Raw genomic sequence first — 22,908 nt, 5'->3', positions numbered from 1 at the left:
CTCTCGTCTGTGTCCTCTTGTAAAGATTCATATCTGTTATTGGACACTAACTTTCTTGGGTCTTGATAAGAAGGACCAAGATAGTTTCCCTCATAATCCAAAGAGAATCTTCTAGATTTTTTAGGAGAGGGTGAGGTACGGTGTTTATAAGCGGATCTATGATCTTCCTCTTCCCATCTCAAATTTTTGGTTTGAGAATGGGTAACCCCTTTTCCACTTTTCCCTTTCCCTTTGGTAGATTGGGAGAGGGATTTCTCCTTCAGAGGTTTAAATTTGGAGTGGAAGGCTCCAGATGTAGAAGGTACCGGATTTCCCGCAGGGGGGAGTTTCCGGTTGTCAAGCTGAACGTTTTCCTGCATTTCTATTAAATTTGAATTTCCAACTTCAGTATTGGCTAAAGTACTGGTGGTTGCACTAGAACCCTCCCCAGTGTTCAATTGCCACTTGAACACACGGGTAGAGTTATAGTCTTCCAAATCTCGGAAATATTTTTTCCGTTTTTTTATTTTCTGTTCCTCTTCCTCCATGGTGAGGATCTCTCTTAGTTCTTGTGTGTACATTTTGTAGGCCTCTTCTTCTTTGAATGGAGTCAATTTCTCTTTGATTTCTAACATCTCCTTATTGAGTCTAATGGTCTTCCTCCTCTTTTTGTCAACAAGGAAGTTTAGCAGGCTAATGCCTGCACCATTGAAAAATTGACTCCATTCCAGAAGTTCTGTATCTGTATCATCCACTGCTAGTCCTCACCACTTCAGGACTGCGCACCTATTTTCTTTCACAATCTATTCACACTTTCACAGGTAGCTGCGTCCTTTTTTAGGGAATGGACATCTTTGAATATCACAGTTCCCGCAAACTAGCAGTGGATGATGTGTTTACTAGAACCAAACCAGAATCCACTGATCTCAGGGGAATATTCATGCGACTCAAAAATGTAATGGTGGCAGAGTTACATGCCGCATGGGATATAGTCTTCCTAGAGAGATATATAGCAGAAAAAATGGTTCCCCGTAGCCTCAGGTGGAACTTGAACCCTGACCAAGGGGATACAGAACTTCTGGAATGGAGTCAATTTTTCAATGGTGCAGGCATTAGCCTGCTAAACTTCCTTGTTGACAAAAAGAGGAGGAAGACCATTAGACTCAATAAGGAGATGTTAGAAATCAAAGAGAAATTGACTCCATTCAAAGAAGAAGAGGCCTACAAAATGTACACACAAGAACTAAGAGAGATCCTCACCATGGAGGAAGAGGAACAGAAAATAAAAAAACGGAAAAAATATTTCCGAGATTTGGAAGACTATAACTCTACCCGTGTGTTCAAGTGGCAATTGAACACTGGGGAGGGTTCTAGTGCAACCACCAGTACTTTAGCCAATACTGAAGTTGGAAATTCAAATTTAATAGAAATGCAGGAAAACGTTCAGCTTGACAACCGGAAACTCCCCCCTGCGGGAAATCCGGTACCTTCTACATCTGGAGCCTTCCACTCCAAATTTAAACCTCTGAAGGAGAAATCCCTCTCCCAATCTACCAAAGGGAAAGGGAAAAGTGGAAAAGGGGTTACCCATTCTCAAACCAAAAATTTGAGATGGGAAGAGGAAGATCATAGATCCGCTTATAAACACCGTACCTCACCCTCTCCTAAAAAATCTAGAAGATTCTCTTTGGATTATGAGGGAAACTATCTTGGTCCTTCTTATCAAGACCCAAGAAAGTTAGTGTCCAATAACAGATATGAATCTTTACAAGAGGACACAGACGAGAGTGAGGATGATGATTATGAACCTCAACATAATCATTCTACCAACACCCCCATTAGCCAAAAACCGAGGGGTTTTTTAGGGAAGGGCCACAACAAAGGCAAAAGAAAAAAACAAGGGGGTGCAGGGGAGGTGACTCCAGGAAAAAGGAAAAGATGAAAGGGCAGGGCATCTTCAACCTAAGTGGAGTCACCCTGACAGATTCAGAACAACGAACCCTAGACAAAGGCCTGAAATACGCACCAAAGAAAGGCATCAACAAATTTGACACATTCATAGATGTGCACAAATATGTCAGAAAATTAAACGTGAAGAGACATTTTTTGTCAAATGCTAAGGAAAGAAACTATACCAGCTATCAAGTTTCTCCTTACAGTCACACCAATTTAAAAAATGCCTCACTCTTTAATCCCCAAGGTGTCAAAAGTAGTAACATCACGGTATTCAAAGATTTGGTTTTGAAGGACCTTGATGAAGCTAAATTCTCTCACCATATTCAGAAAGATTTGATGGAAGGAGTGAAATCACTTTGTGAGCGTAAAGATTTAATCATACGCCCAGCTGACAAGGGAGGTGGGGTTGTGCTGCTGAAAAAAGATGACTATGTGGAGGAGATGGACCGTCTATTGTCTGATGGTGAGACCTACCGGATCCTCCCAAATGATCCTACTTACCTATACAAGAAGAAGCTTGAACGCCTAATTTTGAGAGGTTATGAAGAGGGCATTCTTAATGAAAAAGAAAAAGAACATTTAGTTCCCTTAGCCCCCAGAATCCCACTCATTTATTATCTACCCAAGGTCCACAAAAGCTTAATAAAGCCCCCAGGTAGACCAATAATAAGTGGGATAGATTCAGTCACCTCACGTATAGGTAAATATGTGGATCATTTCCTCCAGCCTCTTGTGCAACAAACCCCCGCATTTCTAAAAGACACCTCCCAGTGCATCCAGGAACTCACCAACCTGGAGACAGATGGTGAGGTATTGATGGTTACAGCGGATGTTTCATCCCTGTACACCATCATACCTCACCAAATGGGATATGAAGCTGTCAGCACTTTCCTTGACAACCATTTTGACCTTCCATTCAAACAAAAAGTGTTCATTCTGGAGCTCTTACAGTTCGGAATGGAGCACAATTATTTCTATTACGGTGGAAATTTCTATTTGCAACAGACTGGAGTGGCGATGGGAGCAAAATTTGCTCCCAGCCTTGCAAATTTGTTTATGGCACTATGGGAGGACCGTAACATTTATGATAACCGTGAACCTAATATCTTCCTATGGAGGAGATATATAGATGATGTCCTACTGCTGTGGAAGGGTGACACCCCTTCCCTCAAACTCTTTATGGAACGACTGAACTGCAACGATTGGGGCATTCGCCTCACCTACCAGTTCAGTGAGGTCTCCATCAACTTCCTAGACCTTACCATCTATAGGATAGGATGTAAGTTTGGCACTAGGACATTTTTTAAACCCACGGATAAGAACGGGTTCATCCCCCTTGATAGCTGCCACCATCCAAATTGGCTATCTTCGGTCCCCACCAGTCAGTTTAGGAGGATCCGCCGTAATTGCACGGACTCTCACGACTTCAAGGTTCAGAGCGACATATTGAAGGATAGATTCTTGGAAAAAGGTTTCAAAAAAGAAGCTTTGGAACAAAGCATCCTCCAAGTTAAAGATGTACCACAAAGAGAACTAGTGGTCCCTAAACCTAAACAAACTGGTGCCTTTTCTAAATTCGAATACGCCTTTGTTACCTCCTTCTCCACTGGATACAGATGGGTTAACAAGACTTTCCGGAAGTATTGGCATATACTTAAGGGAGATAGAATCCTAGGACCAAGTCTCCCCGAAAGACCCCCCATCATATATAAGAGAACCAGGAATTTGAAAGACCTGATTGCTCCTACTCCAGTTGAGAAGCCTGCCATCCCTAGAATGTTTTCTAATATGAAAGGCTTTTTTCCTTGTAAAAAATGCCGGGTATGTAAAGAGTTGAAAACACAGAGAACTAAAACCTTCAACTCTACAGTAACCAAGAAAAAGTACGATATCCAAAACTTTGTTACATGCCAAAGTAGGGGAGCTATATATCTCCTTACTTGTGGATGTGGGTTGCAGTATGTTGGAAGAACGATCAGAACCCCTAGTATAAGAATTGGGGAGCATCTTACCAGCATACAAATTGGATTCCCTGGACACAGCCTTTCAGCCCATCACGACAGATGTCATAATCAAAACTATGCACAACTGAAAGCTGTCGTGATTGAAGGCTACTCCCCCCATTGGAGAGGGAGTGATATGAAAAGGACTATCTCCAGGCGCGAAACGTTTTGGATTCATGAATTAAAGTGTTACCAGCCCTGGGGCATGAATGTAGAGTGGGACATTAATGCCCATATAAACAATGATTAGTCCTTCCTACAATCTGATACACATTTTTCTTTCATAGTCTGTTCTCTTTCAGCCCATCTTTTCCTCCTTCACTATTATTCTCCTTCTTTAAATTTGGTGTTTAATAATTTTTTTTTGAAAATTTTTTTAAAAAAATTTTTATAAACAATTTTTATATTTTTATATATGGAATATTTGGTATTTTATACATGCATTGTTATCAAATATACCAGTTGGCGGATGGAGATTTCCATTGCGATCCACCCTAACCAACAATTTTGTTTTACACATAAAAAGTTTTTTTTTTTTTTTTTTTTTTAATTATTTTAAAATAAATCCATTTTTTTAACATTTGATTGAAAATACTGTCCACCTATTGGATTTTTAATTTTTAGTCCATATTGTGGCCATTTACAATTTATCCTCCATAATTGCTTATTCTCACCAATAGAAAATTCTTTCACCGTGAAGATTAGCAATTTTTAACCATAATTTTTGCCTTTTAATCAAATTATTCTCTTCTTAGCCGCTAAGAAAGGTAAACATGGCCACACTGCTTGCCTTCTTTCTTTGCATTGTTAGGTAAAGTACGTTTCCTTTTCTGGACACTTTAGTACCACCTATCAACTGCTTTGTTGACATCCGCTGCAATTGGCCCAACAAGAATCCGGAAAGATATCGTAACATTTCCGGGTCTTTGAAGTATTACGATCATAATAGGCCGTCTCCGGAACCGGAAGTGCGTCATTGCACGTCCGGGTCTTCGGAGGAATATGCTATGATTGGCCAACTCCGCAACCGGAAGTGCGTCATTGCACTTCCGAGTCCCCGCTGAGTCCGCACCGGAAGTCTCCACTTGCCAACACTTAAATGAGAGATGTGGACAGCGCGGCTGTAGCTCCAATCCCAGAAGCCGACTTGTTAGTGGAAACGCGTCGGGGGGAGCCAGCCGTGCTGTCATAGGTCCCGGTTTGTACTGCAGACACCCGCGACCGCCCTGTATTTGCTGTATTTGCTGTTTGTTCGTCCAGAATGTGTAAGTGTACCCTCATTCGTTTTATTATTATTAAAGTCGAAGGTAATGCACTATAGTCCTCTTCTTTCCTCTGGGTTGCTCTGTCTTGGCATCTCCCCCTGCTTGGAAGCCTACAGATCCCCCCCCACTTCGGAAGCAGCTGATTGTTCCGGTCCATTCCGAGAGCCATCCCTGCCAGCTTGATCAGTTGGGGACTTCTAGATACAACCAAGTACATGCTCACATCTCTCCACATTGTGGTAAGAGTCCACTCCTAACACTGGGTGTCCACATGTGTATATCAGGCCACTGAGAATCACTTTGGATCATTTTTTGGGACGAGGCCCCACCCACCTCCCAACACTCCCTTACCTTCACTCCAATTTGAAAAGAAAGACTCTTTCACAGTTTTTGCACTTTTGTTTTGGACTGAATGTATATGATTTTTTAAATCTGGTCATCATTCATGTACCTTTTGAACATTTGTTTCATTATTTGATCACCACTGTTCATTTTATTTTTTTGCTATATAAACGAAAAAAGACCAAACATTTTTAATTAAAAAAAATATATATTTTCTACTTTCTGTTATTAAAAAATATATCCAATAAAGTTTCTAAAAAAAAAAAAATATTGAGTTAAATAATAAAAATAATATTAAATAAAAAAAAAATTTCATCATAAATCATAAATTTAGGCCAAAATGTATTCTGCTACATGTCTTTGGTAAAAAAAAAAAAAAAACATGTTATTAAAAAACATATCCAATAAAGTTTCTAAAAAAAAAAAATATATTGAGTTAAATAATAAAATTAAATAAAAATAAAAATGTAGTCATAAATCTAGGCCAAAATGTATTCTGCTACATGTCTTTAGTAAAAAAAAAAATCCGAAAAGTGTATATTGATTGGTCTGTGTGAAAGTTATAGCGTCTACAAACCATGAGATGTATATTTGAAAATTGATCATTCGTGATGTACTGACGGCCTCAGTACATTTCTTAAGGCCCTAAAATGCCAGGACAGTAGAAATACCCCCCCTTATTACCCTATTTTGGAAAGTAGACAGTCTGAAGTTGTATTCTTTTTTCACAATAGTAGCCAGTGCAGTACAACATTATCATATGACTGGTGTGGCGGTGATCAGCCATACTGACTGGTGACAGTATGTAAAAAAAAAATAAAACATTATTAAATAATTTTTTATAAAAAAAAATTAAAATATTTGTTTTTCTTTACATCTTTTTGCTATTTTTTTTTTTTTTCTTATACTCACCAGTGCAGTACAACATTATCACATCACTGGTGTGGCAGTGATTAGTGATACTGCCTAAGAAAAATATGTAAAAAAAAAAAAAATTTAATAATTTTTTATTATATTTTTTTAAACATTTGTTTTTCTTTTAACATCTTTTATTTGCTATTTTTTTTTTTTTTTTTTACATATAGTCACCATGCAGTACAACATTATCATATGAATGACGTGGCGGTGATCAGTGATACTGACTGGTGGCAGTATGTAAAAAAAAAAAAAAAATTAAATAATTTTTATTACATTTTTTAAACATTTGTTTTTCTTTTAACATCTTTTTTTTTATTTATTTTTTTAACATTCTGTCATAGTAGTTCAGTGTCACCATTGTTACACTGTACTACTCTGAGGGGGTTGATCTGGAATGTTTTTTTTTCACACCAGTGATGATCACTGGTATAAGCAATAGTTTTAGCTGTCATGAAAGCCATTCATGACAGCTTAAATACTATTGTGATCTCTGATTGGCTACAGCTAACCACATAGTATAGGGTGGCCCAGTTACCATGTGATAGTTGTGGGCCAATCACAGCATCACTAGAGTAAGCACAACTGTTATGAAAGAAAATCATTCCTAACAGTTTTGTTTATATTGTGACCATGTGAACGCATAGTGATCACGATTTCCCGACCGCTGAAAGTAGCCAGGTACCGGTAACAGTCCTAGTAGCAGCGCATTGAATGCCCATGTGCCAGGCAATGTACAGGTACTTGACTATGCCTGGCTGTGCCGCCCGCCCACAGTACTTTTAGGCGGCAAGTGGTTAACGGCAATTCAAAATTAGTTTTTAGTCCTTTTAAATCTTCAACTTTCATTAAATTATTCCCTGGTAATACTGCCACCAGGGTCCTTGTTCAGCTTCTTCCTGTTATATGGTGACAAAACTTTTTGAATTATGCTCCTGCCTCCCGCCTAAGGCTCATTCACACCTGGTGTGATGAAACCGAAATTATGCAGCGCTAGCTCAAAACAAAGTGTTAAGTGTTGTGATATAAATACAATAATCAGTATGATCAAATATACAAAAAAAGTGCTAAGTGCTTATAAATATCTGAGCAGTAACAGATAAATATATAATTAAATATGATAGTGCACAATAAATAAGTGATTGAAAATAGTCCAAATAAATATTCAGTGCTTGAAAAAGTCCTTATAGTGATCCAATTAAGGTGCCAAGGTGCCAAATAATTAAGGTGCTTGCAGAGTGATATGGTGCCCCTCAAGGTTCCCCACTCACCAGATTGCAGATAATCATAGACCTTCAAAGTTATTGCACATTGCCCGGGATCTTTACAGGACCAGAACTTCTCCTATGTAGCCTTGGAAATTGTTTTGGGTCAGCTTCCGCTTCCACCGTTAAACAAAAAAATGGCCATACATACAGTAAGTATGAGCAATTTTATTCCCAAAAAAAATTTAGATGGGTACTCACAAGCAAGAATATAACTCAGGCATATACAAGGAACTCGTGTGGCGCCGCTCTCGGCGTGCGTTCCACACACAGGAAGTTCCTGACCGGAAGTGACGTTTGTTTTGGTCCGCGACCGGAAGTGCGTCAACGCGTTTCGCCGTCAATACATCTGGACTGTTTTCCTCAGCCGCTAGCACAGAAAGGACCGGCCCACCTGTTTGTTGTTCGATCGCCAACTCCAAACAATCCCGCCAGGTAGCTCCACCTTGAACGCACGCCGAGAGCGGCGCCACACGAGTTCCTTGTATATGCCTGAGTTATATTCTTGCTTGTGAGTACCCATCTAAATTTTTTTTGGGAATAAAATTGCTCATACTTACTTCACCATGTATGGCCATTTTTTTGTTTAACGGTGGAAGCGGAAGCTGACCCAAAACAATTTCCAAGGCTACATAGGAGAAGTTCTGGTCCTGTAAAGATCCCGGGCAATGTGCAATAACTTTGAAGGTCTATGATTATCTGCAATCTGGTGAGTGGGGAACCTTGAGGGGCACCATATCACTCTGCAAGCACCTTAATTATTTGGCACCTTGGCACCTTAATTGGATCACTATAAGGACTTTTTCAAGCACTGAATATTTATTTGGACTATTTTCAATCACTTATTTATTGTGCACTATCATATTTAATTATATATTTATCTGTTACTGCTCAGATATTTATAAGCACTTAGCACTTTTTTTGTATATTTGATCATACTGATTATTGTATTTATATCACAACACTTAACACTTTGTTTTGAGCTAGCGCTGCATAATTTCGGTTTCATCATATTTTCCTAAGACTTTCTTAGTGTCTGCAGCAGCTGCCCAATATTGCATTTATCTTTATTTAAATTCTCACGTTGTGTAGCGCGGGTTTAATTTTTGTTTTTTCACATTCATTCACACCTGGGCATATTGAGAGCGCTTGCAAAATCGCAGCATGTTTGTGTGCATTTTGAGTAGACATGTGCGGTTCGTTTCATTCAAATTTGAAATTCAGCCAAATTTTTCATTATCTGGAAATTTGGATGTACTATCTTACTATCTAAATTTCCGAAATAAAATAGTAACTAATTTAAACGAGTCCGAAATAACGAAAAACAACGTTTCGAATGAAATTCAAATAGTATCGAATTCGAAAAGTTTTCAAATCGAATTTGAATAGTTTTTCGAATTTGAATTTCCGAAGAGAATAAAATAAAACAGAAAATATATGAATAGAATAGAAAATAATATAATAGAATAGAAAAGAATAGAAAAGAGTAAAACAGAACAAAATAGAAGATACAGAAATAGAATAGAAAATAAAAGAATAGAATAGAAAAAATTGAGTAAAACAGAACAAAATATAATAGAAAATAAAAGAACAGAATAAAATGGAATAGAAAAAAAAAGAATAGAATAAAAAATAAAAAAAATAGAAAAAAAAAGAATAGAATACATTAGAAAGAATATAACCATCTTCTGAAATTCGAATTTCAAATAGTTTTGAAATCAAATTCCAATTTTGGAAGAAAAAAAAATAGAATAGAAAATAAAGGAATAAAATAGAAAATATTATAACAGAATAGAATAAAAACGATAAAAATAAATTTGAATAGAATAGAAAAGAATATAGAATAGAAAAAAAAAGAATACAGAAGAATAGAATAAAATAGAAATAATATAACCTTCCTCCTGAAATTCGAATTGTGGTTTTTGTGATTCACAAATGTGCACAAAATTGCACGCGTTTTACAAAATCCTCAGATGTTCACGCAGCCTTAGTGGAGAAAGTTTTTCACCTCCTATTCAATATTAAAAAAAAAAAAACCTCTGACAATAGATACAATGTTGCTGTGGCTCAGGATCTGTGCGCAGTGCGCAGTCATACTCTTCTTGTAATCTCTTATTGAAATAAACACAGAGGACGCTTTTCCAAGAATCGCGGCTGCAGAAGACATCACTGGCGGCTTTTCCTGGACAATAAACCTATTTTTTTTATCTTGTTTCTGCTTCCAGGGATCGACCTCGAGAACATTGTGTATTACAAGGACAGCACGCATTATTTCGTGATGACTGCAAAAAAGCAGAGTCTGCTGGACAAGGGGGTCATCCTGAACGTAGGTGGAGTCTGTTCATTCATTGGCCCTAATTCAGCATTAAATTCACCTCACAGGCCCTTACATAAAACACACATTAGTGGCGAGGGACATTGGATTATCAATGATTACCTAAAGGGTATATCAGAGCTCCACTGGCAGTTCTATTTATCTCAGGACTTCTGTAGATGGTTCTTAGGAAGACGTAGATGTAGGATAAGGAATAGAAGCAATATTCTATTCGTAAAAGTCCAGAAATATATTTTAGTTTAAATTGGTAAGGAAACCCAACGCGTTTCGGGGGTTATGAAAGCCCCCACCCCCTTTCATCAGGGCTACAAACATATAAAACTTAATATAATCAATGTCTTATTTAAACAATGTTAAAGTACTATTTAAAAAATAAAAGTACATTTTTCTACATATAAATAAACTCAGAGAATATATTACCAATTAATTATAAATTAAAAATGAACTGTCAATTAATTATAATAACAAGATTTATATTTTAGTTTAAATTGCCAAGGAAAACCAATGCGTTTCGGGAGCGTTGAAAGGCTCCCCTTCGTCAGGGCTACAAACATATAAAACTGAATATAATCAATGTCTTATTTAAACAATGTTAAAGTACTATTTAAAAAAAATAAAGTAAATATTACTACATATAAATAAACTCAGAGAATATATTACCAATTAATTATAAATTAAAAATGAACTGTAAATTCATTTTAATAAACAGATTTATATTTTACTTTAAATTGCCAAGGAAAACCAATGCGTTTCGGGAGTTTTGAAAGGCTCCCCTTCGTCAGGGCTACAAACATATAAAACTGAATATAATCAATGTCTTATTTAAACAATGTTAAAGTACTATTTAAAAAAATAAAAGTAAATATTGCTACATATAAATAAACTCAGATAATATATTACCAATTAATTATAAATTAAAAATGAACTGTAAATTCATTTTAATAACAAGATTTATATTTTAGTTTAAATTGCCAAGGAAAAACCAATGCGTTTCGGGAGTTTTGAAAGGCTCCCCTTCGTCAGGGCTACAAACATATAAAACTGAATATAATCAATGTCTTATTTAAACAATGTTAAAGTACTATTTAAAAAAATAAAAGTAAATATTGCTACACATAAATAAACTCAGATAATATATTACAATTAATTATAAATTAAAGATGAACTGTAAATTAATTATAGCAACAACTGCAGTTATAATCAATAATTAATAGTAATCAATCCATTAATGAATACATACATTAATAATTATAATATTTTTTAACACCTGTAGTTATAATTAATAGTATTAAATTATTAATTATAATTTATTTTTAGATTTATAATATATATATATATATATATATATATATATATATATATATATATATATAATTTTTTAAAATTATAAATAATAATTTTTATTTACATTTATTATTTATTAATTAATTATTAATAATAATATGACAATTAATTATAAATTACAAATTTATTAAAAATTATTGCTATGTTCTGAGATCTTCATAATAATAACCTGGCTTATTTCCTGCCTGGAGGATGTCCAATATCATCTAGTTTTTTCCTTCCAAGCCTGATTGTCACTGGCCCACCACTTTCATTCATTGCAGGATTATGCTGATGCCGAGGTGTTGCTTTGTACCGAAAACGTGGATCAGGACAACCTGCAATCCTATGCCCGGGAAGCCGCAGACTTCGCCACCAACTACCAGCTGCCATCTTTGGACTTCGCCATCAACCATTACGAGCAGCCCGATGTAGCCATGTTTGACTTTACCTCCATGTACGCCTCAGAAAACGCCGCCCTGGTCAGAGAACGGCACGGACACCATCTCCTGGTGGCCCTTGTCGGAGACAGTTTACTTGAGGTAGGTCCACTTATGAAGCATGGTGTCCACTCAATGGTCCAGTGTATGCGGGTTTCTCTATGGGAGAGGTTATTGTCTAGTCATCATCTAAGTTGCTAATAAAGTTATGGCTGAAATACAATTTTTACCTTCTTCTCACTTTTTTTTTGCAAAGAAGGTTTGTATTTTATGGAGTTTCTTGCCTTTCATGAGAAGAGAAATCTGCTTTTATATGTTGGAAATGTAGACAGCCATGGCACATGATGTGCGTTTTGCAGATCAAGGTCCAGTTCTTCAGACATGGTGGGTCACAGTGGACCAACACCAGCAGATGACACGGCTCCCCAAATCATCACTGACTGTGGAAACTTCACACTGGACCTCATGCAACTTGGATTCTGTGCCTCTCGAATAATCCTTCAGACTCTGGGATCTTGATTTCCAAATGAAATGCAATATTTTCCACAGTCTGCGATGATTTGGGGAGCCGTGTCATCTGCTGGTGTTGGTCCACTGTGTTTTATCAAGTCCAAAGTCAGAGCAGCCCTCGGTCAGGAAATTCCAGGGAACGTCATGCTTCCCTCTGCTGACCATCCTTATGGAGATGCTGATTTAATTTTTCAGCAGGACTTGGCACCGCCCACACTGCCAAAAGTACCAAAAGCATGGTCACATGATCATGGTATCACTGTGCTTGATTGGCCAGCAAACTCGTCTGACCTAAAACCCATAGAAAATCTGGCACATGGCTCATAAGCAGGAGGTTATGATAGCGGACTTTGCCACATCATAGAGACTGCCCTGTTGTTACAAAGGCTGAGAGAGTGCTATGTTAGAGAGGCTGCAATATTATTACAAAGACTTTTACATCATAGAGACTGCCATGTGGTTACAGAGACTGTCACATCGGAGAGAGTGTTATGTTGGAGGGATTGCTATGTTATTAGGGAGGCTGTCACATCGGAGAGAGTGTTATGTTGGAGGGATTGCTATGTTATTAGGGAGGCTGTCACATCAGAGAGAGTGAAATGTTGGAGGGATTGCTATGTTATTAGGGAGGCTGTCACATCAGAGAGAGTGCTATGTTGGAGGGATTGCTATATTATTAGGGAGGCTGTCACATCAGAGAGAGTGCAATGTTGGAGGGATTGCTATGTTATTAGGGAGGCTGTCACATCAGAGAGAGTGCTATGTTGGAGGGATTGCTATGTTATTAGGGAGGCTGTCACATCAGAGAGAGTGCTATGTTGGCGGGATTGCTATGTTATTAGGGAGGCTGTCAAATCAGAGAGAGTGCAATGTTGGAGGGATTGCTATGTTATTAGGGAGGCTGTCACATCAGAGAGAGTGCTATGTTGGAGGGATTGCTATGTTATTAGGGAGGCTGTCAAATCAGAGAGAGTGCAATGTTGGAGGGATTGCTATGTTATTTGGGAGGCTGTCACATCAGAGAGAGTGCAATGTTGGAGGGATTGCTATGTTATTAGGGAGGCTGTCACATCAGAGAGAGTGCAATGTTGGAGGGATTGCTATGTTATTAGGGAGGCTGTCACATCAGAGAGAGTGCAATGTTGGAGGGATTGCTATGTTATTAGGGAGGCTGTCACATCAGAGAAGGTTCTATTTTAGACAGACTGCAATTTTATAACAAAAGGCTGTCACATCAGAGTGGGTGCTATGCTGGAGAGACTGCCATGTTATTATGAAGGTTGTCACAATAAAGGGAGTATTATTTTGGAGAGACAGCCATGCTATTATGGAGACTTTCACATCAGAGAGACTGCTATGTTGTTACAGAGTCTGTCACATCTGATAGAATGCTATGTTGGAAGGATTGCTGTTTTACAGAGGCTGTCACATTAGAGAAGGTGCTGTTTTTGAGAGACTGACATGTTATGACAGAGACTGTCACATCATAGAGACTACCATGCTGTTACAGAGGCTCTCATGCCATGTTGATATAGAGACTGCCAAGTTATTATAGAGGAGGTCACATCAGAGAGAGAGAGCCATGTTTGAGGGATTGCTCCGTTGTTACAAAAGATGTCATATCAGAGAGGGTTCTGTGTTGAAGAGACTGCTATGTTAGTAAGAAGAATGTCACATTAAAGAGAGTGCTATGTTGGAGACTACAATTGTATTACAAAGACTTTAACATCATAGAGACTACCATATGGTTACAGAGTTTGTCACATCAGAGAGAGTGCTATGTTAGAGAGACTTCCATGTTATTACAGAGACTGTCACATCAGAGAGACTGCCATGTTATTACAGAGACTGTCACATCAGAGAGAGCTATGTTGGAGGGATTGTTATAATACAGAGGTTGTCACATCAGAGAGAGTGCTATGCTATTATGAAGGTTGTCACACATATAGAGTGCTATGTTGGAGGATTTGCCATGTTATTAGAGACTGTCAAATCAGAGTGAGTGCTATGTTGGAGGGATTGCTATGTTATTACAGAGACTGTCACATCAGAGAGAGTGCTATGTTGGAGGGATTGCTATGTTATTACAGAAACTGTCACATCAGAGAGAGTGCTATGTTGGAGGGATTGCCATGTTATAAGAAACTGTCACATCAGAGAGAGTGCTATGTTGGAGGGATTGCCATGTTATAAGAAACTGTCACATCAGAGAGAGTGCTATGTTGGAGAGATTGCTATGGTATTACAGAGACGGGAGGAGGAGCTAGACATAAACTGGACCTCCAGGAATGTTGGGTGACCTCCCCGGTTTCTAGTCCCGTGTTGTTGCATTGCCCGTTTTTTTGTAGTGTGACATCTCAGGTGTCCAGCTGAAGAAATATAACCTGTTTGTCTTGCAGCCTTTCTGGCCAATGGGGACCGGCTGTGCCCGAGGATTTTTGGCAGCCTTTGACACGGCCTGGATGGTGAAGAGCTGGGCTCAGGGGACACCGCCTCTCGAGGTTCTGGCTGAAAGGTAGGATTTCTCCCAGTATTCCAAAAAGAACAGCTACAGATATGATTGTCCCATAGAAGGATGAAGCCAACAAACCATCATGGCTGCTGCCCTGCTATCCTCCCCCATAACCCCCTGTTGTTGGGACACATGCTCTGCCATCTTTTTGCCCCAGGTACATAGGGGGCCCCTACAGTCCCCCCCCCCCCCTTCTCCACAGGGGGCATCATGTGGATAGAGTGTGGATAAAGCGGGTGGGGGAAATGACTGAAGCTGATCTTTTGTGGCGCTCACTGCAGCAGCTGAAAGCTGACATTTCCTGCTCCAGCTGCTGCAGTGAGCGCCACAAAAGATCGGCTTCAATTATTTCCCCCACCCGCTGCACTGATCTGGATTTCTCTTTCTGCCTGGGCAACTTCCCCCCTCCCTTCTTCCACCAGCAGCAGCTGCAGGGATCTTCAGGATGGAGAGCGGGGAAGGGGCTGGTCATTACCGACCTCTTCCTTTTCTAAGTGAACACAGTGAATGATTGCTACTGATCACTCACTGTGTTCATTCAAAGCTGAAGCATTGTAAACTGTGTATGAACTTATTAACTCCTTCCTATAGCCAAATGATGGCTACAGCGTGGACCTTAATTGCTGGGAGGGCGTCCATGTACATCTTCCTGTGCATGAGCTGCCTGCGCGCTCCCTGCGGAGCGTGCGCTGCTCGCTTTGTGATCAGCGAGTCCATGAGAATCAGCTGATCACAGATCAGAGTAAGGAGTCGGTCCCGACTCCTTACCACGTGATCAGCTGTCAGCCAATGACAGCTGATCACGTGATGTAAACAGCAGCCAGCGATCAGATTTTTTGTTCTCCTCATGCGTGAGAAGAAGAGAAAGCCGGTCGCTGGCTGCTGTCAGAAGGACATCAGTCCCGAAGAGGAGAGGAGCATCTGTGCCCATCAGTGCCACCTACCAGTGCCCACCAGTGCCACCTACCAGTGCCCACTAGCACCACCTACCAGTGCAGATCAGTGCCACTAATTGCGAGATGGTGGCTTGGCGTTGTCACCTTGAAGCAGAAAGTACTGTCATTGGCAGGATCTCCGGGTAGGAAACTTTGCAACAGAGTTGCAAAAAATGATTTGCTTAAGATTGTATTCCTGGAGAGTTCTCCGTTCCCTGACTCACGGCTGGTTGCCTTTTAAGTTTCCAAAGATTAATCATCACTTTAGAGACAATCAGAAAATAATTAGTACTGTACAGTAGGGGAGGCGTAGGGCTGAGAATGCGCGGCTGTGGGTGGAGGCGCTCATCTCAGTGTGACTCCATACAACAAAACAGGAATTAATTTCAACAATGGAAAACTAATTTCAGTTAAAATTAGCAACACGTTCTAAAAATAATTGTATTTATGTCTTTATTTGAAATCGGTATGGGATGAATTATTTGTGAGGGTGTCCTGAATACAGAGAAGGGAGAAACTGTTTTTTTGGGTTTATCCATGACGTTTATCAATTGCAGACAAAGCCATTGCAATTTCATCCTTTGCTGAACTTCGCACACCCTCATTTACTTGTATTTTCTTCAACTGAACATTGGCCTGGTCAGGACATAGTGTCCCATACCGTAACCCATACCGTATCCTATACTGTATCCCATACCGCATCCCATACCGCATCCCATACTGTATCACATACCGCATCCCATACCGCATCCCATACTGTATCCCATACCACATCTCATATCGTATCCCATACCGCATCCCATACCGCATCCCATACCGTAACCCATACCGTATCCTATACCGTATCCCATACTGTATCCCATACCGCATCCTATACCGTATCCTATACCGCATCCCATACCGTAACCCATACCATATCCTATACTGTATCCCATACCACATCCCATACCGAATCCCATACCGTATCCCCTACCATTTCCCATACTGTATCCTATACCGCATCCCATACCACATCCCATACTGTATCCCATACCGCATCCCATACCGCATCCCATATCGTATCCCATACTGTGTCCCATATCGTATCCCATACCATACCCCATACTGTATCCCATATCGTATTCCCTACCATATCCCATACTGTATCGCATACCGTATCCCATACCGTATCCCACACAGTATCCCATACTGTATCCCATACCTTATCCCATACCGTATCCCGTACCGTATCCCATACCATATCCCATACTATATCTTATATCATATCCCCTACCATATCCTATACTGTATCCCATATCGTATCCCATATCGTATCCCATACCGTATCCCATATCGTATCCCATACTGTGTCCCATATCGTATCCCATACCATACCCCATACTGTATCCCATATCGTATTCCCTACCATATCCCATACTGTATCGCATACCGTATCCCATACCGTATCCCACACAGTATCCCATACTGTATCCCATACCTTATCCCATACCGTATCCCGTACCGTATCCCATACCATATCCCATACTATATCTTATATCATATCCCCTACCATATCCTATACTGTATCCCATATCGTATCCCATATCGTATCCCATACCGTATCCCATATCGTATCCCATACTGTGTCCCATATCGTATCCCATACCATACCCCATACTGTATCCCATATCGTATTCCCTACCATATCCCATACTGTATCGCATACCGTATCCCATACCGTATCCCACACAGTATCCCATACTGTATCCCATACCTTATCCCATACCGTATCCCGTACCGTATCCCATACCATATCCCATACTATATCTTATATCATATCCCCTACCATATCCTATACTGTATCCCATATCGTATCCCATATCGTATCCCATACCGTATCCCATACCATATCCCATACTATATCTTATATCGTATCCCCTACCATATCCTAAACTGTATCCCATACCATATCCCATATCGTATCCCATACCGTATCCCATACCGTATCCCATACCGCATCCCATACCGCATCCCATACCGTATCCCATACCGTATCTCATCATACCGTATCCCATACTGCATCCCATACCGTATCACATACAGTATCACATACTGTATCCCATACCATATCCTTTACTGTATCCTATACTGTAATCCATAGGCCCCATTCACACCTCAAAGCTGGGGGAACACTGGAGGAGAAATAAAATCAATTATCCTCTATGGAGATGGTTCACATCTTTCTGGAGCTTTTTTTGTAGCTCTAATTGGGCAGATTTCAGCATTTTTGGTTCTTTTTTTCCCCATAGAAATTAATGGAAACGTGTGATTTGCGTGTTTTTTTCGCGCTTTTGTTCACTTTAGTTTGCTTTGTCAAGCGTTTTTGCGTGATTTTCTGCTCAAATGAAAAAATGTAAAAAAAATAAATTAAGAATTTGTAATAATATATGCATAAATAAATTTACAATAAATACACAAATAACTAACAATCATCATACATGAATAATAAATAAGTAAAATATAAATTAATAATATGTAATATTACATAAATAAATAATCCCTAACCTTAAAAATATATATTACATAAATTACTATTGTTATTAATAATAATATATATATATTTATATATATATATATATATATATATGTATATATAAAATAAATAATAATAATAAAAAAATATTATTATTATTATTTTAAATATTAATAATAATAATAGTAATAATTATTAATAATAAATAAGTAATAGTAAATAAACAACCAAACCTGAACAACAAAAAAATAAATATTATTTTTATTATTATTGTTATTATTATTGCCATTGGATAGATCAAACTCTGGTGCAGCTGTGCATGGTAGCCAATAAGCTTCTAACTTCAGCTGGTTCGATTAACTTAACTTGATGCTGACTGCCCAACATACATTTACTGCGGCAGGGCAGCCACTCTGGGCAGAACCACGAACCTGTACGGGGTTCTGCACTTCTGGGTCATGGGGGCAATGTCCGCTGAAACCCGCCATTCGTTGGGTAGACAGGCAGAACGGTGATCTGTAACAAAGGAAGGCTGTGATCATTTGTTTCTTGCTAAGCAGGAACACGGATCTATCCTTTCCCACAGTACAAGCACCTCCCCCACAGTTAGCAAGCCCTCCCTAGGAACACATTTAACCCTTTGATCGCCCTAGATGTTAACCCCTTCCCTGCCAGTGTCATTAGTACAGTGAGGCTGGGTTCACACTGTGTGCGGGTACGGCCCACAGCAGGGGGTCCGGCGTGTCCCTGTTCCCTGTTTCAGAGACGAATCAAGCCTGAATTTGTGCCTGAATTCAGACCTAAAATGGAGCCAATGATGCACAGGAACCCTGTGCAATGCGCTCCGTGGCCGCCTCGAAGATGTGTGAACCGGCTCCATTGAGAGCCGGGTACACTCTCTTTTAATGCGAATTGGATGCGAGGAAACCTTTAGTAACACATTCTCTCTGTTCATGCAGAAAGCCCAACTCCCTCACAGTTAGAAAGCACCCATAGGGACACATTAAACCCTTTGATCGCCCCTAGTGTTAACCCCTTCCCTGCCAGTGCCATTAGTACAGTAACAGTGCATATTTTTAGCACTGATTACTGTAGTAATGTCACTGGTCCCCCCAAAAGTGTCAAAAATGTCAGTTACTGTAGGTGTCTGATCTGTTTGCCGCAATATCGCAGTCCTGCTAAAAATACCAGATCCCCGCCATTACTAGTAAAAAAATAAATAAATAAATAAAAATGACAAAAATCTTTTCCCTAGTTTGTCGACACGATAACTTTTGCGCAAACCAATCAGATACACTTATTGGGATTTTTTTTTTTTACCAAAAATGTGGCAAAATACAAATTGGCCTAAAATGATGACAAAAATGTTTGTTTTTATTGGGAATGTTATATAGCAGAAAGTAAAAAATATTGTGTTTTTTTTCTTTTTTTCAGAATTGTCGCTCTTTTTTTTTTGTTTATAGCGCAAAAAATTAAAATCGCACAGGTGATCAAATACCACCAAAAGAAAGCTCTATTTCTGCACAATTTTCAGTTAAATAACGCAGTGCCGAATCGCAAAAAATGGCCTGTCATTAATGGGGTAAAACCATAAAAAATTATGATTTAAATCAAGCCTTTTTTTTTACCAGCGATTTAAATCAACTCTATTTAAATCAATCCACCCTGGTTTGCATACACTACAAAATATATATCAGATACAAGCTCTACTTCAATAGATGACGGCTTTTTAAAAAAGAATCTGACATTCGTTTTAAAAAAACATGGATGTTCCTAGATCTCCAGCGTTGGAGACTGCCCCTCTAAATCCAGGACAGCTGGCATGGTAATAAGGTATCTCAGTATGCTATATATAAAAATAATTATGCTCAGTGCGGCTACACAATTACACATTGTGGTCAGCAAACCGAAACTTTGAAACAAAAATGAAAAGTTTGACTTTAATGTGGAACAGTCTTCCTAGCTGGATTCAATCTAAGGCATGGGCTGCTCACGTGAGGTCATCATTTCTCCTCGAACGGTAAAGACGTGTCCTTGATTCATTTCTGACTCACTTGTCTGTGGTCACCGATTTAAAAAAAAAAAAATAATCTGTCAAAAATGTAAAAAGCCCCCAAAAAAAAGCAGCTTGTAGGTAATTTATGGTGAGTGGTTACATCCCCGCTTAGCGGCCGGGGGGAGAAGATTATACCTCGGGGAATGTTCCGTGAGCGCACAATGAGATGACATCATGTAATGTATGGTGTGCTGCATATTTACCCTGCAAATCACACTGATTTAGATGAAATGACGGTTTCCCCTGGCCACGGCGCCACATGGCAGTTTTGGCAAGCCGTTCCAAAGTGAAGGAAATATCTGAAGAGTGATGAATCTCCAGGGAGTTTGTAGACATCTGATTATGTTCTGTCTTCTTTCAGGGAGAGTATTTATCGTTTGCTACCTCAGACGACGCCGGAGAACATTAACAAAAACTTTGACCAGTACACGATCGACCCCGCAAGCCGCTACCCCAACCTCAACTCCAACTGTGTCCGGGGGCATCAGGTGCGTGTGCACAAAGAGAAGGGAAAGGAAGAAATATGGTTTATTACAATTGGTCAATCTCAGTATATTTCATTGCCTATTGCAGCCGTTCTCAACCAGCCATCTGTGGAATCATAGGGTTCCTCCAGAGCTTACTAGGGGTTCCTTGAGCTGCCATTTGATTAGAGGGCCACTCCCACTTGGCCAGCTGTGGGACAAGAAATGATCTTTGTAACTGTCTGTAAGTGTGGAACTCTGACCACCGCGGTAAAGAGCATTTTTCCCACTGACCAGCAATGTAAGGAGCATTCATCCCACTGACCACCAATGTAAGGGGGATTCTTCCCACTGACCACCAATGTAAGGTACATTCTTCCCACTTACCACCAATGTAAGGGGCATTCTTCCCCCTGACCTCCAATGTAAGGAACATTCTACCTATTGACCACCTTTGTAAGGGTCTTTCTTCCCACTGACCTTCAATGTAAGGAGCATTCTTCCCACTGACCTCCAATGTAAAGAGCATTCTTCGCACGGACCCCTAATGTAAGTGACATTCTTCCCCCTCACTTCCAATGTAAGGAGCATTCTTCGCACTGATCACCAGTGTAAGGAGCATTCTTCCCACTGACCTCCAATGTAAGGAGCATTCTTCGCACGGTCCCCTAATGTAAGGGTCATTCTTCCCACTGACAACCAATGTAAGGAGCTTTCTTCGCACAGACCCCTAATGTAAGGAACATTCTTCCCACTGACCACCAATGTAAGGAGCATTCTTCGCACAGACCCCTAATGTAAGGAGCAATCTTCCCACAGGCCCTTAATGTAAGGGACATTCTTCCCACTGACCACCAACGTAAGAAGCTTTTTTCCCCACCAACCACCAATGTAAGAAGCTTTTTTCCCCACTGACTACCAATGTAAGGAGCATACGTCCAACTAACCACCAATGTAAGAAGCTTTTTTCCCACTGACCACAAATTTGAGAGGCATTCTTCCTACTGACCACCAATATAAGGGGAATTCTTCCTAATGAATACCAATATTTGGGACATTTTGCTACTCACAATCAAGTAAGGAGCATCTACCCACTCACTACCAATGAAAGGCGTATTTCTCCTACTGACCACCATTATAAGGAGCATTCTTCCCATTGACCACCAATGTCGGGGTGGAGACATTCTTCCACTGACCACCAATGTAAGGGGCAATTTCCCAGTGACCCCTAATGAAGGGAGCATTCTTCCCTCTGACCACCAAGGTAAAGAGCATTTTTCCCACTGACCGCCAATGTAAGGAGCATTATTCCTCTTTACCCCCCCCCCCCCCCCCCAGTGAATAGGTTTTAACATGGGTTCCCCAAAACCTGAAAATTATTTCACACGTTCCTCTAGGGTAAAAAGGTTGACAAAGGCTGGCCAATTGTGCATATAATTGTATTATATGTATTTACTGTATAGCCAAACTTTTTCTAAGTTTTCTTAGACAGTACACTGTCATTTGGTATTGTAATGACAACTGTAGTTGTGGTTATCTGGGAACTGGGATGGGGATATTTCATAAATGGTTTTCTAAAGAGTATATGGCCAAAGTCTATAGATACCTGACCATTGCAATGTGGCCAACTGTATGTGAACATACCTTAAAATTGTTAAGTTTAGGTGTTTCCAGTGAAAGTACTTTAAATACTACAGCATCCAAAGATATTTTTGACAATTGTGCACTTCTAACTTTGTGACAATAGTTTTGGGAAGGCCCTTTGCTTTTTTAAGCATGGTTGTCCATCTGTGCACAAAGTCAGCACCATATGGTAAATCCATTTTGGTGTGGAAGAACTCGAGTGGCCTTCACAGAGCCCTGAGCTCAGCCCTACTGAACACCTTCAGGATGAGTAACAACACTGTGAGCCAGGTCCTCCCTCCCAACATCAGTACCTGGCCTCACAAATGGACAGATATAACCACAGACACACTCCAAAATCTTGTGGAGAGCCTTTCCAATAGCCATAAAAGGTCCAACTCCATAAAATGGTTCATGGTTTTGGAATCTGATGCCGGACAAATCCATATAGCTGTAGTGGTCAGATGTCCAGA

The 22,908-nt window shown here is 39.7% G+C and overlaps 1 protein-coding gene across 4 annotated transcripts in view; it reads left to right on the top strand.

Moving 5' to 3' along the window:
- The window catches only part of MICAL2 (microtubule associated monooxygenase, calponin and LIM domain containing 2), a 398,277-nt gene that overhangs the window by 166,627 nt on the left and 208,742 nt on the right, over positions 1-22,908 (top strand). For all 4 annotated transcript variants that reach the window (XM_082270277.1, XM_082270276.1, XM_082270279.1 and 1 more), the window contains exons 7-10: positions 9,951-10,051; positions 11,668-11,925; positions 14,733-14,848; positions 20,710-20,836. In XM_082270277.1, the coding sequence (XP_082126403.1) occupies positions 9,951-10,051; positions 11,668-11,925; positions 14,733-14,848; positions 20,710-20,836 (602 nt within the window). The remainder of the gene's footprint in view (positions 1-9,950; positions 10,052-11,667; positions 11,926-14,732; positions 14,849-20,709; positions 20,837-22,908) is intronic.

Source organism: Pelophylax lessonae (assembly GCF_965119305.1).
Source record: "Pelophylax lessonae genome assembly, chromosome: 10".
NCBI classification, from domain to species: Eukaryota; Metazoa; Chordata; class Amphibia; order Anura; family Ranidae; genus Pelophylax; species Pelophylax lessonae.
Note: the sequence above shows the minus strand (reverse complement) of the source record. Positions and strands in the feature narration are given on the sequence as shown.